General features: G+C 34.3%; 1 protein-coding gene across 1 annotated transcript; it reads right to left on the reverse strand.

The window, feature by feature from the left end:
- Window positions 1-152: 152 nt before the first annotated feature.
- Window positions 153-5,059, reverse strand: LOC134714252 (ADP-ribosylation factor 6-like). Its single transcript, XM_063575492.1, has 4 exons — window positions 4,855-5,059; window positions 1,866-2,031; window positions 906-1,102; window positions 153-424 (listed from the first exon to the last, which is right to left on the reverse strand). The coding sequence occupies exons 1-4, from the start codon at window positions 4,996-4,998 to the stop codon at window positions 254-256; spliced, it is 678 nt and encodes a 225-aa protein (XP_063431562.1). The 5' UTR covers window positions 4,999-5,059; the 3' UTR covers window positions 153-253.
- Window positions 5,060-13,950: the final 8,891 nt, after the last annotated feature.

The raw sequence follows: 13,950 nt of genomic DNA on the forward strand, positions 1-13,950 counted from the left end.
CGATGTTGGATATCAGTAAAAAAAGATTTCATGTAAATGTCGAAAATGTTACTTCGAAGATATCTAATGGTTTTAAGTAATGACAATATACCAGATGTGGCAGATACCAATACTGATGCTCACAACTCGTACAAAAGTAGTCTGACAAAAAAAATTGTGGATTTTCTTTATAATGGAAACAAGTATACATTGATCAGCTATAAAATTTATTTTTAGCAAACATGCATATCAAAAAGGACTATAATAATGTTATTTAGATTTGTTTTGGAACACAAGATTGCAAGTAAGTATAAGATTCGTAAACGCCTTCTCTCTTTTTTCCTGGCCTTAAAACTGTTCCCACGGCATGTACACTCTTGTATTTGTATTTGACCTCTTTCACTCTTTGAAGAACCTGTGATGGAGTCAGGGCACCGGGTACATCCTGAAATGAATAAACCGTACATGTAAATTGTGATTTTGACATGCCAAAAATGTAATTGGTAAACATTTTTTACTCATAGTCATGGGTACACTTCCCTTGAGTTTCTATTCAATTTTATAGAGCTGAGTGTAACATATTTGCAAAACAAAGTATCGTCCTACCATTGTCAATAAAAGTAATTAGAAATATCATTTTGTTTTTTGATTTTTACAATAGATGGTGTGATTATTATACATGTGTATATCAATAATTAGAAACTATTGTCGTGAATTCAGTAATCATCTGAAAACCATGTTTGCTTGCATGAACATGCCTTTAAAAACCCGAATTTGTACAATAACAATTCCTGACACGAGCCTCATTTAGCAAACTGCTTCACAGGAAAATTGATATTTTAATGCAAAGCCACTTCATTTGTGCTCTTAGATAGTTGACTTATCAATAATCATACCACATTTTCTTTTTTCTAATTATACTTCACCTGTTTATTTGCGACGATGAGAAGTTGGAGGTTGTCTGTCCTGTTCTTCTCAGAGAACTGTGACAGTGCTGTCTTTGCTTCATCTATCCTTTGGTGATTAGCAGCATCCACAACATACACAACGGTTTTTGCCTTGAATTCTTTGAGAAATTCAGACCAGTATAACCTTGCTTTGATCAAACCACCACCAGCACCGACTAAGATTAAATAGAAAAAAACACTCCATAAAATAAAAAGGCAATTCATTATTTGTCGCATTTTCTATGACTTTATATATTTTTATTTGCGATTTGAGGTAAAGCAGTCACAATGCATCATTGTTTGGCGACAATAGAACCTAGGCTGTTTGGCAAATGGCCTAAAGTTGAAAAGTTTTTTTTCAATAATGTCGAAGAATTAATTGTACAAACATTTGTAAACGGTGAATATCAAGTTTGCCCAGCTCTCTCAGTTGAGTTATTATTAAAGTAAAAATATTCAAAATATGTTTTTTGCGGGACTCGTGCACTCACCTTCCCGTGGATTCATATTTACAATCACCAATAAATCCTATTGTAAGTCTCTCCCGCAAGCAAACCATAATAAAAGTCAATGAAGCATGATATGTAGATCACAGTGACCTACTTCTGATGGAGGCTGGTATACAGCATATGGAGCATCCTTGCACGCAGTAATATGATTAGAGGTTATCTAGTACTAGTATGTGAAAACAACTTAAAATGATTGAAGTTAATCTCGATGTGAAACTCTATCAAAAACAACCAACCAACCAAATATTATCCTAATGACTGTTATACAGTGGCACATGAATGCATTTAAAACACAATTGAATAAGTATGTCAACCATTTTCGTAGAGCTGGTTGAGCATACATTATCAATAATATTTTGAGAAAATTGAGGACAAAAACAATCAATTATACTGGGCTAGGCAGCCAATACCATGAAAACTAACAACTTACTTTCATACAAAGAATATTCTACATCTCCAATGGTTCTCCTGATGGAATTTACCCCACTGGTTGGCTGAGGGTACGGAATCTGGTGTCGGGATTCTCCTAGGGACTGCAGAAAGCAGGTCTTTCCACTACCATCGAGCCCAATAATCAGAACCAATAACTTCCTTGACTGCAATTATTTCAGATTAACAGATTAGCTTTGTTTAGAATTCAAGACGTATCTGTCATAGAAAATATAGGTTTAAAATTAAGAAAAAAAGGGGAAAGAAAATATAGGTTTAAAATTAAGAAAAAAAGGGAAAAAACTCCAGCAGCTGCTATGCGGTACATACATCCTATGAAAAAGAATTTGAAAGTTGATTTTGATACTTATCAATACACATTATAAGGATTTTTATCTAGAAAACAATTTCAAAGTATTAAAACGGTACAATTTCAAAATTCTCCACAAATATAGCTGCATAATATAAAAAGATAGATGCGGATGGTGGACTGTATACATTTGTATCACGACTCAAAACGCTGCAAACTTATTGTGTGTTTTTTTTTAATTTAATACAGTGGATTTCTCGTTTTGTTTATATAGATTAGACCGTTGGTTTTCCCGTTTGAATGGTTTTACACTAGTAATTTTGGGGCCCTTTATAGCTTGTTGTTCGGTGTGAGCCAAGGCTCCGTGTTGAAGGCCGTACTTTAACCTATAATGGTTTACTTTTTAAATTGTTATTTGGATGGAGAGTTGTCTCATTGGCACTCACACCACATCTTCCTATATCTATTAGATACTAAATGTTATACATGCAAATGCGCATTTAAGAAGAAGAAAATATGCAAATCGTAATATATCCTTTATCCCAATTTCTGATATAAAATCGAACTTTTTGACTGAAAAGAGATGCATCTTATAAATAAATCAGACTTTAAAATGGTTAAACCACTTGGTTAAACATGCTGCTAAAGACTGTTATTTACATATACACACTGTTTAAAGGGATCAACGTATTAGAAATGATTTTAGTAACACATAAACACTGTTAAAAGGGATCAACGTATAAGAGATGTCTTGACCAGTTTAGGTAACAGGTAAGTTTGAAAATATGCAAAGGATTGATTCATTTAAAATATACTGATACTGTGATACGTTAGCTTTATACGTGGTCACTACAAAGCCTTGTTTGTGACGTTGATACTGTGTTTCTGTACAGTTTTGTCTATGACGTCGCGAAAGAATGCACGGTGACCTAAAGTATTTGGTCTCTTGTGGACAGTTGTCTCATTGGCAATCAAATTTTTTCGAGCCTTCGACTTAAGTCGAAATAGCGAGACAAAGCGATCCTACATTCCGTCGACGTCAGCGTCGTCGTCGTCGGTGTCGTCGGCGGCACCCACAAATATTCACTGTGTGGTTAAAGTTTTTGAAATTCTAATTACTTTCTTAAACTTTACTGGATTTCAACCAAACTTGGAAAGAACCTTGATTATGATCATTAGAAAGTATCCAGAAGTAAATTTTGTACAAAAATATATCCATTTTTTCCGTATTTTACTTTTAAATGGACTTAGTTTTTTTGCGGGAAAACATTACATTCACTCTGGTTAAAGTTTTTTTTTTTTAATTTTAATAACTTTCTTAACCTATCCTGGGTTTGTACCAAACTTAGACATCCGTATTTTACTCTTAAATGGACTTATTTTTTCTGCGGGGAAACGTTACATTCACTCTGTGGTTAAAGTTTTTTTTAATTTTAATAACTTTCTTAAACTATCCTGGATTTGTACCAAACTTAGACAGTCATTAGAAAGTATCCAGAAGTAAATTTTGTAACAAAATATATCCATTTTTTCCGTATTTTACTTTTAAATGACTTAGTTTTTCTGCAGGGAAACATTACATTCACTTTGTGGTTAATGTTTTTAAAATCTTAATAACTTTCTTAAACTATCCTGGGTTTGTACCAAACTTGGACAGAAGCTTGTTTATGATCATAAGATAGCATCCAGATTTAAATTTTGTAAAAAAGTAAATCCATTTTTCCCGTGTATTTTACTTTTAAATGGAGTTTTTCTTCCAGTGTCTGCAGTTAAAGTTTTTAAAATATTTATTATTATTTCAAAACTATCCTGGGTTTTTACCAAACTTAGACAGAAGCTTCTCACAATCAAAAGATAGTATTTTAAAAGAGGAATATTCTTATTGATTGTTTTCCTCATTTTTTGTTGAGCCTGCGATTTACAGCAAACGTATGCGAGACACCGGGTCCGTGGAACCCTTACACATTTTTTTATATATGCCAGCAGAATTTTCACGTTTTCAAAGCAAACATTGATATTTTCTACCTAAAATATCTTTTAAACATTTTTAAAATTGAAATGTATATGAGACAAAAATATTGTCTCAATAGAGCCGGCACGAGTCAGCATTTTGTTTGCACTAAGGAAAGTGATAAAGAAAAAAATCGGCGTTCCCGTGAATTTTCTTATCTATTTAATGGTTATGAATTTTATTTAAATGAAGAGGAATTTATTTTAGGACGAAATCAAGAAAGATATGAAAAGGTATATGGACCGTAAGGAAAATGTAACAATATACTGGCTATATCATTTGTTCAAGTAGTACAATCATAGAATTGAGTATAATAAAAAAAAATCTCATACTAGCGTTCAAACAAGACAAAAATAATCATACAGCCTTTTCTTGTCATCGCAACATGCAAGGATACAATTATACGAACCTACTCCGAGGATATGCAGCTATAAACCAGATAGGATTCTATGTTTTGCCTAAGAGTAGTATACAGTATAAGTTCCATTTTAGCTATCAAAGATTTATTATTGTAACTAGTTTTTAAATTAATAGCAGACTGCATACCCCTTACAACTTCCTGATCAGAAGTAGCAATACCCGCATGATAATAAGATTCACTAAAAGGAGATTTTTTTTAAGGAGATATGAAAGTAGATATGCAATGATTTGCCAAGTGTATATACAAACCGGTGAACCAGAGTGTGTTATTCTCTGAAAGTATTCATCTTCAAATCGCCACCATTTCCATATTTTGTATAATCCATATGCTGCAACTGTAATTGCAGCTGCTCCTACAACAAACTTGTCACTGAAAATCCACTCGTACGACATTATAGATGCTCAAGAATGCAAGGTCTTATACGTTGCCATAGAACGTTGCTGTGATGTGATTGTCTTTTGTGTCCTAGCATTGTGATTGGTGCCAGTTGTGATTGTCAATAGTGGCAGTGTGTTGTGATTATAACGTTATGACTGTATTTCTTGTCTACGCGTTGTGATGACCTAAAATATTCGGAAATGTCCAGAAACTAAGGTTCCAATTTTCTCATGAAAAGTTGACCTTAAGTAGATACATTTGGTTTTTTTTTTCTCTTCTAGTCATGTAGCTTCTATCATTTCCACGATTTTCGACATGAGTGAATGTCTGTACCAAGTCAGAAATATGACAGTTGTTTTCAATTCGTTTGATGTGTTTGAGCTTTTGAGTTTGACATTTGTTTAGGAACTTTCCATTTTGAATTTTCCTCGGTGTTCAGTATTTTTGTGAGTTTTCCTTATTCTATGTATTTTAACATCCATGACTTGCAGCGTTCTTGTGATGGAGGTAAATCAAGAAAAGCTTAATGATTTTACTTCAATTGTGCAAGATTTCTTCGTTGTAATTGTCTGTTTTTTTCCAAATATTTTACACACTGAAGTATTGCTAAGTCGAAGTTGGCAGATTTACCTTTCACTATTAACTGAGACGTATAATCATAGAAAAGAATATGTGGTACGCTTGCCGATGAAACAACTCTCATAAACAACCACCTGACACAGAAATTAACAGCTATATGTTACTGTACGGTCTTAAACAAGAGTGCACACGCTGAAATGTCTCGCCTTCTGTACTAATCATTGATATTATGTTGATAGTCCTAAGTATAAAGCTTTATTGCAACTGTCACATATACTTAACATTAATCAAGATAAATAAACAAAGACCAATGAACCTTGAAAATGAGGTCAAGGTCAGATGAACCATGCCAGGCAGACATTTACAGCTAACAATGCTTATATACAACATATATAGTTGACCTATTACTTATAGTTGAAGAAAAATAGACCAAAACACAAAAACTTAACACTGTGCAATGAACCGTGAAAATGAGGTCACGGTCAAATAAAACCTGCGCGACTGACATAAAGATCATAAAATATTTCCATACACCAAATATAGTTGACCTATAGTATAAGATAAAAAGACCAAAACTCAAAAACTTAACTTTGACCACTGAACCATGAAAATGAGGTCATGGTCACATGACATCTGCCCGCTAGACATGTACACCTTACAATCATTCCATACAACAAATATAGTAGACCTGTTGCATTTAGTATGAGAAAAACACACCAAAACACAAAAACTTAACTATAACCACTGAACCATAAAAATGAGATCAAGGTCAGATGACACCTGCCAGTTGGACATGTACACATTACAGTCCTTCCATACACCGAATATACAAGCCCTATGGCTTATAGTATCTGAGATATGGACTTGACCACCAAAAACTTAACCTTGTTCACTGGTCCATGAAATGAGGTCGAGGTCAAGTAAATACTGTCTGACAGACATGAGGACCTTGCAAGGTACACACATATCAAATATAGTTTTCCTATTACTCATAATAAGAGAGAATTCAACATTACAAAAAATCTGAACTTTTTTTTCAAGTGGTCACTGAACCATGAAAATGAGGTCAAGGACATTGGACATGTGACTGACGGAAACTTCGTAACATGAAGCATCTATATACAAAGTATGAAGCATCCAAGTCTTCCACCTTCTAAAATATAAAGCTTTTAAGAAGTGAGCTAACGCCGCCGCCGCCGTAGCCGCCGGATCACTATCCCTATGTCGAGCTTTCTGCAACAAAAGTTGCAGGCTCGACAAAAATGAGCAAAGCCCTTACCGCAAAGTCAGCTATAAAAGGTTCCAAAAATGCTTATTTTTCAAGATTGCACTAAAAAAGCAAGTTCATTTAGTCTTTCGATCTTTACATAAATACAATGCATGTGTCCATACTTGCCATTATAGTCATGCGCACGTCTAATTTCTCTTCTTTAATTTGAAGCAATTACTTTAATCTTTTATCAATAACAATGCTAAGGGAAACATTCAGTCAAAGTTGTGAAGCAAGTCATTTTAACTTGTGTTCTTCATTAGAAGATGTGGTACGAGTGCCAATGAGACAACTCTCCATCCAAGTCAAAAATAAAAGTTAACCATTATAGGTCAAAGTAAACGGTTTTCAACAAAGGGCCTTGGCTTACATCGAACAGCAAGCTATAAAAGGCCCAAAAAATTACCAGTGTGAAACCATACAAACGGGGAAACTATAACGGTCTAATATATCTGAATAAACAGCTGCGCCTCTACCGACTCTTTATATGGTATTTTGTTTTATATTTTCTTATTTGATTAATATTGCCAGTTTTCTTGCAGAGGTTTGGTGGTTCTGTTTGTTATGTCGAGACTCCCCACCAACACCAATACAAGCTGGCCACCATGCAATATCCAAAAGCGTTGAACGTTGCATGACCACCAACAATTAATTAATTAGACACAAAGACATGTAAAAGGTTTGATAAACGGATGAATAAATTGTCACTATAGCACTTAAAATGTATTGTCTGATCTTAATTTACTTCTAATCGCAAATAGTCCAAATCTTCCTGGTTATATAAAGCTAGTGCATTAAATGTTTTGTGTTCACCAACCACAAACTGTTTTAATTTGAAAGGCAACATGCACCAATTTATTGACCTTCAACAGTATAGACCTGATACCCTATTATTTTCTAATTTGACCTGCAAAAAGATTACATTGGTTTAAGGATGTACATCTATGCAGGTGTGTAATGAAGCTTTTAACTAATAAGCATGTTTCCTTGACCTGTTTTTCACGATACATTGATGGTCATTGCCATTGCAAAAAGATCACCTAAAGAGCAAACGAGGCTTAAAGAACCACCAGTCAAGGTCTGGATGCAGTCGGGGAATTTTAAAGAGCAGCGTACAGTTATATCTCGAAAGACACCTGAGAATTTAAGCCAGGACACTAACAAGTGAAAGGAATCTCTCAGCATCTATGTCATCCCACGACAGCAACAGAAGTTTAAATGGTGAGGAGCATATTACATGGTAAAGACAAGAGACATCACATCAGAAACCGAAATAAATAGTAACAGGTTGTACCATTTCACTGCTACTATTAAACATAATAATCCTGGTACTTTTGATAAATATTCATCGATACTATTGGGCATTGACAGTATCAGCGCAGCATTTAGAGCATGATTATCATCATGTAGACAGCTGAAAGAGAAACAAGAGGTCCAAGGGCAAGAATGAAATTTAAGCCAAGGAAGTCAAGATCAATGATATTCAGAAAGGGACCGATTACAACAAAGTTTTAACTAAAGATCCAAGGGGATGAAAAACCACCAATCGTATACTTGACTAGTAAATGCCTTGGATAATGTTTTGAAACCACACTTAACGACGATACCAATGTAAAGGCATTACAGAATTGCTTCAGAAGGTAGACAAGAGTGGGTTGCCAGGGAAATTGAAGTGAATGGAACATGGGTGCTTAGATTGGCAAGAAGCTTGCGTTTCCTGAATTTGTACAGACAGTTAGGGAAGGCAATAGAACGTTAAGTTTGCTGGTTATGGCATCGCCGAGATGATCTTAACTGAAAGCCGAGTGCTGATGACCAGAGGTTTGGTCCCATCTACCGACCCACCAATCGGAGGTCGAAAGATTGGGCGAAGGTTGGAACCATCTGTTGTTGGGTTGCTGTCCCTGAATCAGTAATTTTAAGGAAATTTTTCTTATTTTGGTTATTATCTTGAATATTATTATAGATAGAGATAAACTGTAAACAGCAATAATGTTCAGCAAAGCAAGATGTACAAATAAATAAAATGAACGAAATGGCCAATTGACCCCCTAAGGAGTTATTGTCCTTTATAGTCAATTTTTAACAATTTTCATAAAATTTGTAAATTTTTATTAACAAATATTTATTTTCCACTGAAACTACTTGGCCATTATAGATAGAGATAATTGTAAGCAGCAACACTTTTTAGTAAAGTAAGATGTACAAACACATCATCATCACCAAAACACAATTGTGTCATGAATCCATCTGCTCTCTTTGTTTAATATTCACATAGACCAAGGTGAGCGACACAGGCTCTTTAGAGCCTCTAGTTTAGGGTAAGTGGTTACTACTTTATGAAAGACATTTTATTATTTGTAGTAGTTTGAATATACTAGAGATGTCTCGATTACGCGTTAGAAAACGTTAGCTGCAGCAGCGTGCTTACAGCCGGAAAAAAAAGGATTGAGATATTAGGGATCGCTACATTTTTATCTTTTCTGTTTGTTTCAAATGGTATTTCTTCTCCAAGTAGTATTTGGTAAAGGAATAGGGTAACGTTTTTTTTAAATTTATTTAAGTGTTATTTAACAGATCTGAGATACTAGACAAACATATCATTTACCTCACACTTTTTTTAGTCATGCATTTATGCGTGAATCGTTGTTTGAGTAAAGACCAGTGGCGAATATTTCTGTGTATATCAAATCGATTCTGGAAGACCTTTTCAAGTGAATTAGGCAGCAACTATTTACTTCATTTTTTGGGGAGGGGAAAAGGGAGTTGGGGGGGGGGGGGGGGGTTAGGGGGCGTAGGATATTGATTTTTTTCAGGACAAATTTTGGTGACAAGTCGAAATCAATTTTAGCATTATATATAGTTGCAGCTGAGGGTGAAACAAACAAACAAAATTTCAGGGCCAACAACTGGAAACATTTTTGGTTTCCAAAACAAAATCCGTAGCTCACCACCCAACCCCTTGCCTTTATGTTTTATACTTAATTTTGTTTAACAAAAAAAAATCTGTAAAATTTAGACAATAATTTCTGTAAAAGAACTATAAACTAATAATTATTAAAAATATCAATTTTACTCAAAAAAAGTTTCCTCCTTAAATATATACACGGTACAACTAATGTCCTAAATGCCTAGTTTTGTGTACACTTAACCTACACAAGGCCTACATTGACTATCGACTGTGTGTAGATAAAACATGATTTAAACTACATGTAAACATTGAGTTTTATCAGGAACATATAATGTTAGATATACTGTTCCCAGGTTTTATCAATGGGAACGCAATTGTGTTTAGTTTACGTGTGAGTTACACTAACACAACACCGAATTTAGGTCAATGTGAACACGGCCTTAAACTAAAGTTATAGTGCGAAAACCAAGAAAATGCTTATTTGGGCCCTTTTTGGCCCTTAATTCCTAAAATGTTGGGACCAAAACTCCCAAATTCAAAATCAACCTTCCTTTTGTGGTCATAAACCTTGTGTTAAAATTTCATAGATTTCTATTTACTTTTACTAAAGTTAGAGTGCGAAAACTAAAAGTATTCGGACGACGACGACGCCAACATGATAGCAATATACGACGATTTTTTTTTCAAATTTTGCGGTCGTATAAAAAGGTGGAAGGACATTAAAAATTAAATAAGTAACGAAAAGGTAACGAATAGGGAATAGGTAACGAATAGGTAACGAATAGGGAATAGGGAATAGGTAACGAATAGGGAATAGGGAATAAGTAACCAACTTGACGCCCATCCAATCATCGTATTTTTTTTTTTTTTTATTGAACTGTTGTCAATATTTGAAAGTTTTTCAAGAGTGATGTTATTATACTTTTCCTGCATAATTTGTTTAAAAGTTTTTTTGAGTGAATTTTTTATATAAGTTTAAAAGGTTTATCAAAATCAACATATTCAAAAGAGGCTTGGATAGATACATGTATGTATATAATGTTTTGTTCTTTTGTTGCTGATTTTTCTATGATGTATTGCAAAATTACTATGCTGATTTATGTATGCCTTCAACCCATATGGGTAAAAATGTGCATTTGTTTAATAAACTTATATAAAATGATGTATGCCATTACAGAACGGATATCAAAATGATGTATGCCATTATAGAACGGATATAAAATGATGGATGCCATTATAGAACGGATATAAAACGATGTATGCCATTAAAGAACGGATATAAAATAATGTATGCCATTATAGAACGGCTTAGTGACCCATTTTGTATTTTGCTTGTGATCTACACCCTACACACAATTTCACAGCATTCTAAGACTGATAAAACGCATATGATGATAATGAACTACAAACATGACAGCAAAGCTACAGAAGAAACATTAGACCAAGAAATTTATATAAGACTGGAAAGCAAATTTTCTCAGAAATAAAAGAAACATTAATATAGTGTAAGTGTGCTAATCACTGCAACTGTAAGATAATGCTGTTAAAATTGATGAAAAGCTGCAACCCTATCAAGTCACTGAGAAGTGCTACAATGTTTATATATAAGCAGCACATAATCAGTAACAAAAAAGGCTGTTAACTTATTAATTTTTGACAGCAGTATTTTTAGAAGTTAAAATGTTTACTCCAGAATTTTGAAGAAAATAAGAACTACACAAGTGAAAAAAGAAAACTGCACTTCCATTAGCCCAGTACATCAAGCCCTTATAAAGAAATTATCTTTCTCTCCCGAACTACTTTACATAAAACTCTCAATACTACCCTCATTTACTCAATTTTACCTTTTTCTCCCTATAGAACACATATCCATACATACCACTCTCATTATTTACCCTCATCCTCCCTTCATTTCTCTCTTATCCATATCAACCTTAACCACCTATATTAGCCTACTCTGTGTGTTAAATATCCCCATGAAGGTGTTAGTTGATGAAAAGATTTTAATCATGAAGTACCAGGCATGGAAGAATGATGAATTTCAATACTGAAATTTTTTTTATTATTGAGCTAATTTGGAGCTGTAGTTTCAATTTCTTTTTCAATATTAAATGGTTATCATTATTTTAAAAATTAAGGTAACAGCCAAAGTTACAATAAGCCAAAATGTGTGATGTAAATTTGTAAAGAAATTATCCTTGGATAACCATTTTCCAGCCAAAATATGTATTTAATCGAAAGGTGTAAAAAATATTTTAGAAAAAAATGAAAACAATTATAAAAATTACAATAGAAAAGTAAAAAACCTAAAGCAAAAATTGCCAAAAGTTTTAAAAATGCCAAATGGTACAAAAGTACCTGTCTGCTAATGTACTAGCCAGCTGGCCTGAGGGTTATCTGGACTTTAAGGTGCTAGTTCACCAAAACAAATGGCCGCAGGGACCACTAGTCTCTTCCTTTCGGAGTACCAATTTTAGAGTCTCTGATTTGACTAAAGCATGGCTTATACAGCCAATATGAAAAAACCTGACCCATTTAACAAATTAAAAAAAACCCATCCCCAATTAAAATTTGATTAAAAGATAAAAACATTCCCAATTAAAATATGGATAAAATGATAAAAACTTCCCAAATTAAAATTTGGATAAAAATTAAAAACATCCCCTATTAAAATTTGGATAAAAACATATTGACATAGCCATGGGGCTCTACCAACTTGTACCAGTAAAGGGGATACATGGTACACGGTCTGACCAAGTCACCCTTGGTCACGGTCCAACTGAGATATCAAACTCACTCAGTTCATACCAGTACTATCAGATGTATGGTACATAGACCGCGACTCGGTCGCAGTCTGACCAAGTCACCCTTGATCACAGTCCAACTGAGTGATCGAACTCACTCAGTTTATACCAGCACTATCAGATGTATGGTACTTAGACCACGACTCGGTCGCAGTCTGACAAAGTCACCCTTAGTCACGGTCCAACTGAGTGATTGATCTCACTTTTAGACCACGACTCGGTCGCAGTCTGACCAAGTCACCCTTGGTCACGGTCCAACTGAGTGATTGATCTCACTCAGTTTATGCATGGTACAAAAAGTTTTAGACCACGAATCAGTCGCAGTCTGACCAAGTCACCCTTGGTCTGACGGTCCGGGGCCAACTGAGTGATCTATCTCCCTCAGTTCATATCAGTACTAGCAGATACTTGATATGTATGGCGGGGACGTTACTATACCTAAACGGAAGGTATAGTATCTGTGAACCCGGAAACACAGATTGCGACTTAACTTCCCATACATGTAATCAAGTATCCAATGCTATTACTGACAAGTTATATTATGTTTATAAAATGACTAATAATAATAAGATAAAAACATTGCATCCAAGTTTCCTGTGGCAAGAAGTGAAATATTTTTTTAAACAAGTTCAAATGTACTAAGTAGTCCAGTTTTAGTTGGTTTCCTTGAAGGTTTTCAAAAGAAGATGTCACCTTTTGGGTAAATACAATGTGACAGTAACTCAACACTAGAGTAAAACCAAAAAGCTAAGAAAATGTCAAAATACAGTCTTTCCCAATAAACGATGACAAGTAATGGTATCTTATTCTTTTTGCCTTGCAAGTCTTTGCATGAAAAATGTCACATTTATGTCATACATATGCTAGTCAGATTACCTCCACATAGCTTTGAAATAACTATCAAATATTGATTATTGTCTAATGACAATGTACCTTTATTTTAAAGGTATGCTGTGCACAAAACATAACAGGTCATGATATGTTCTTGATCCGAGGTTACTCAAGGGTCAGATGACAAACAGTGTTATTACTATATACAAGTAGTACAAATTAGTATTACATGATGTAGGTGTTAAAAACTATAGGTCACTTTAAGCAAGTTGTAAGAGGTTCCAATATACCAAAACATGATACAATTTCAAGTGCAGAAACCATTATGGCCTGATCTATGTAAAAAAAACCAAGCAAAAAACCCAATTCGAAATGATTACAATTGAATTAAAAGAGAACCTCAAAATCGACAGCAATCACCATACCCCAAAACATAATTCAGCAGATGGAGAGTTGTCTCATTGGCACTCATACCACATCTTCTTATATCTATAGAATCACTATACCCCATGCAGAGGGAGAGTTGTCTCATTGGCACTCATACCACATCTTCTTATATCTATAGAATCAC

The sequence above is a fragment of the Mytilus trossulus genome, chromosome 4 (genome assembly GCF_036588685.1).
Source record: "Mytilus trossulus isolate FHL-02 chromosome 4, PNRI_Mtr1.1.1.hap1, whole genome shotgun sequence".
Lineage (NCBI taxonomy): Eukaryota > Metazoa > Mollusca > Bivalvia > Mytilida > Mytilidae > Mytilus > Mytilus trossulus.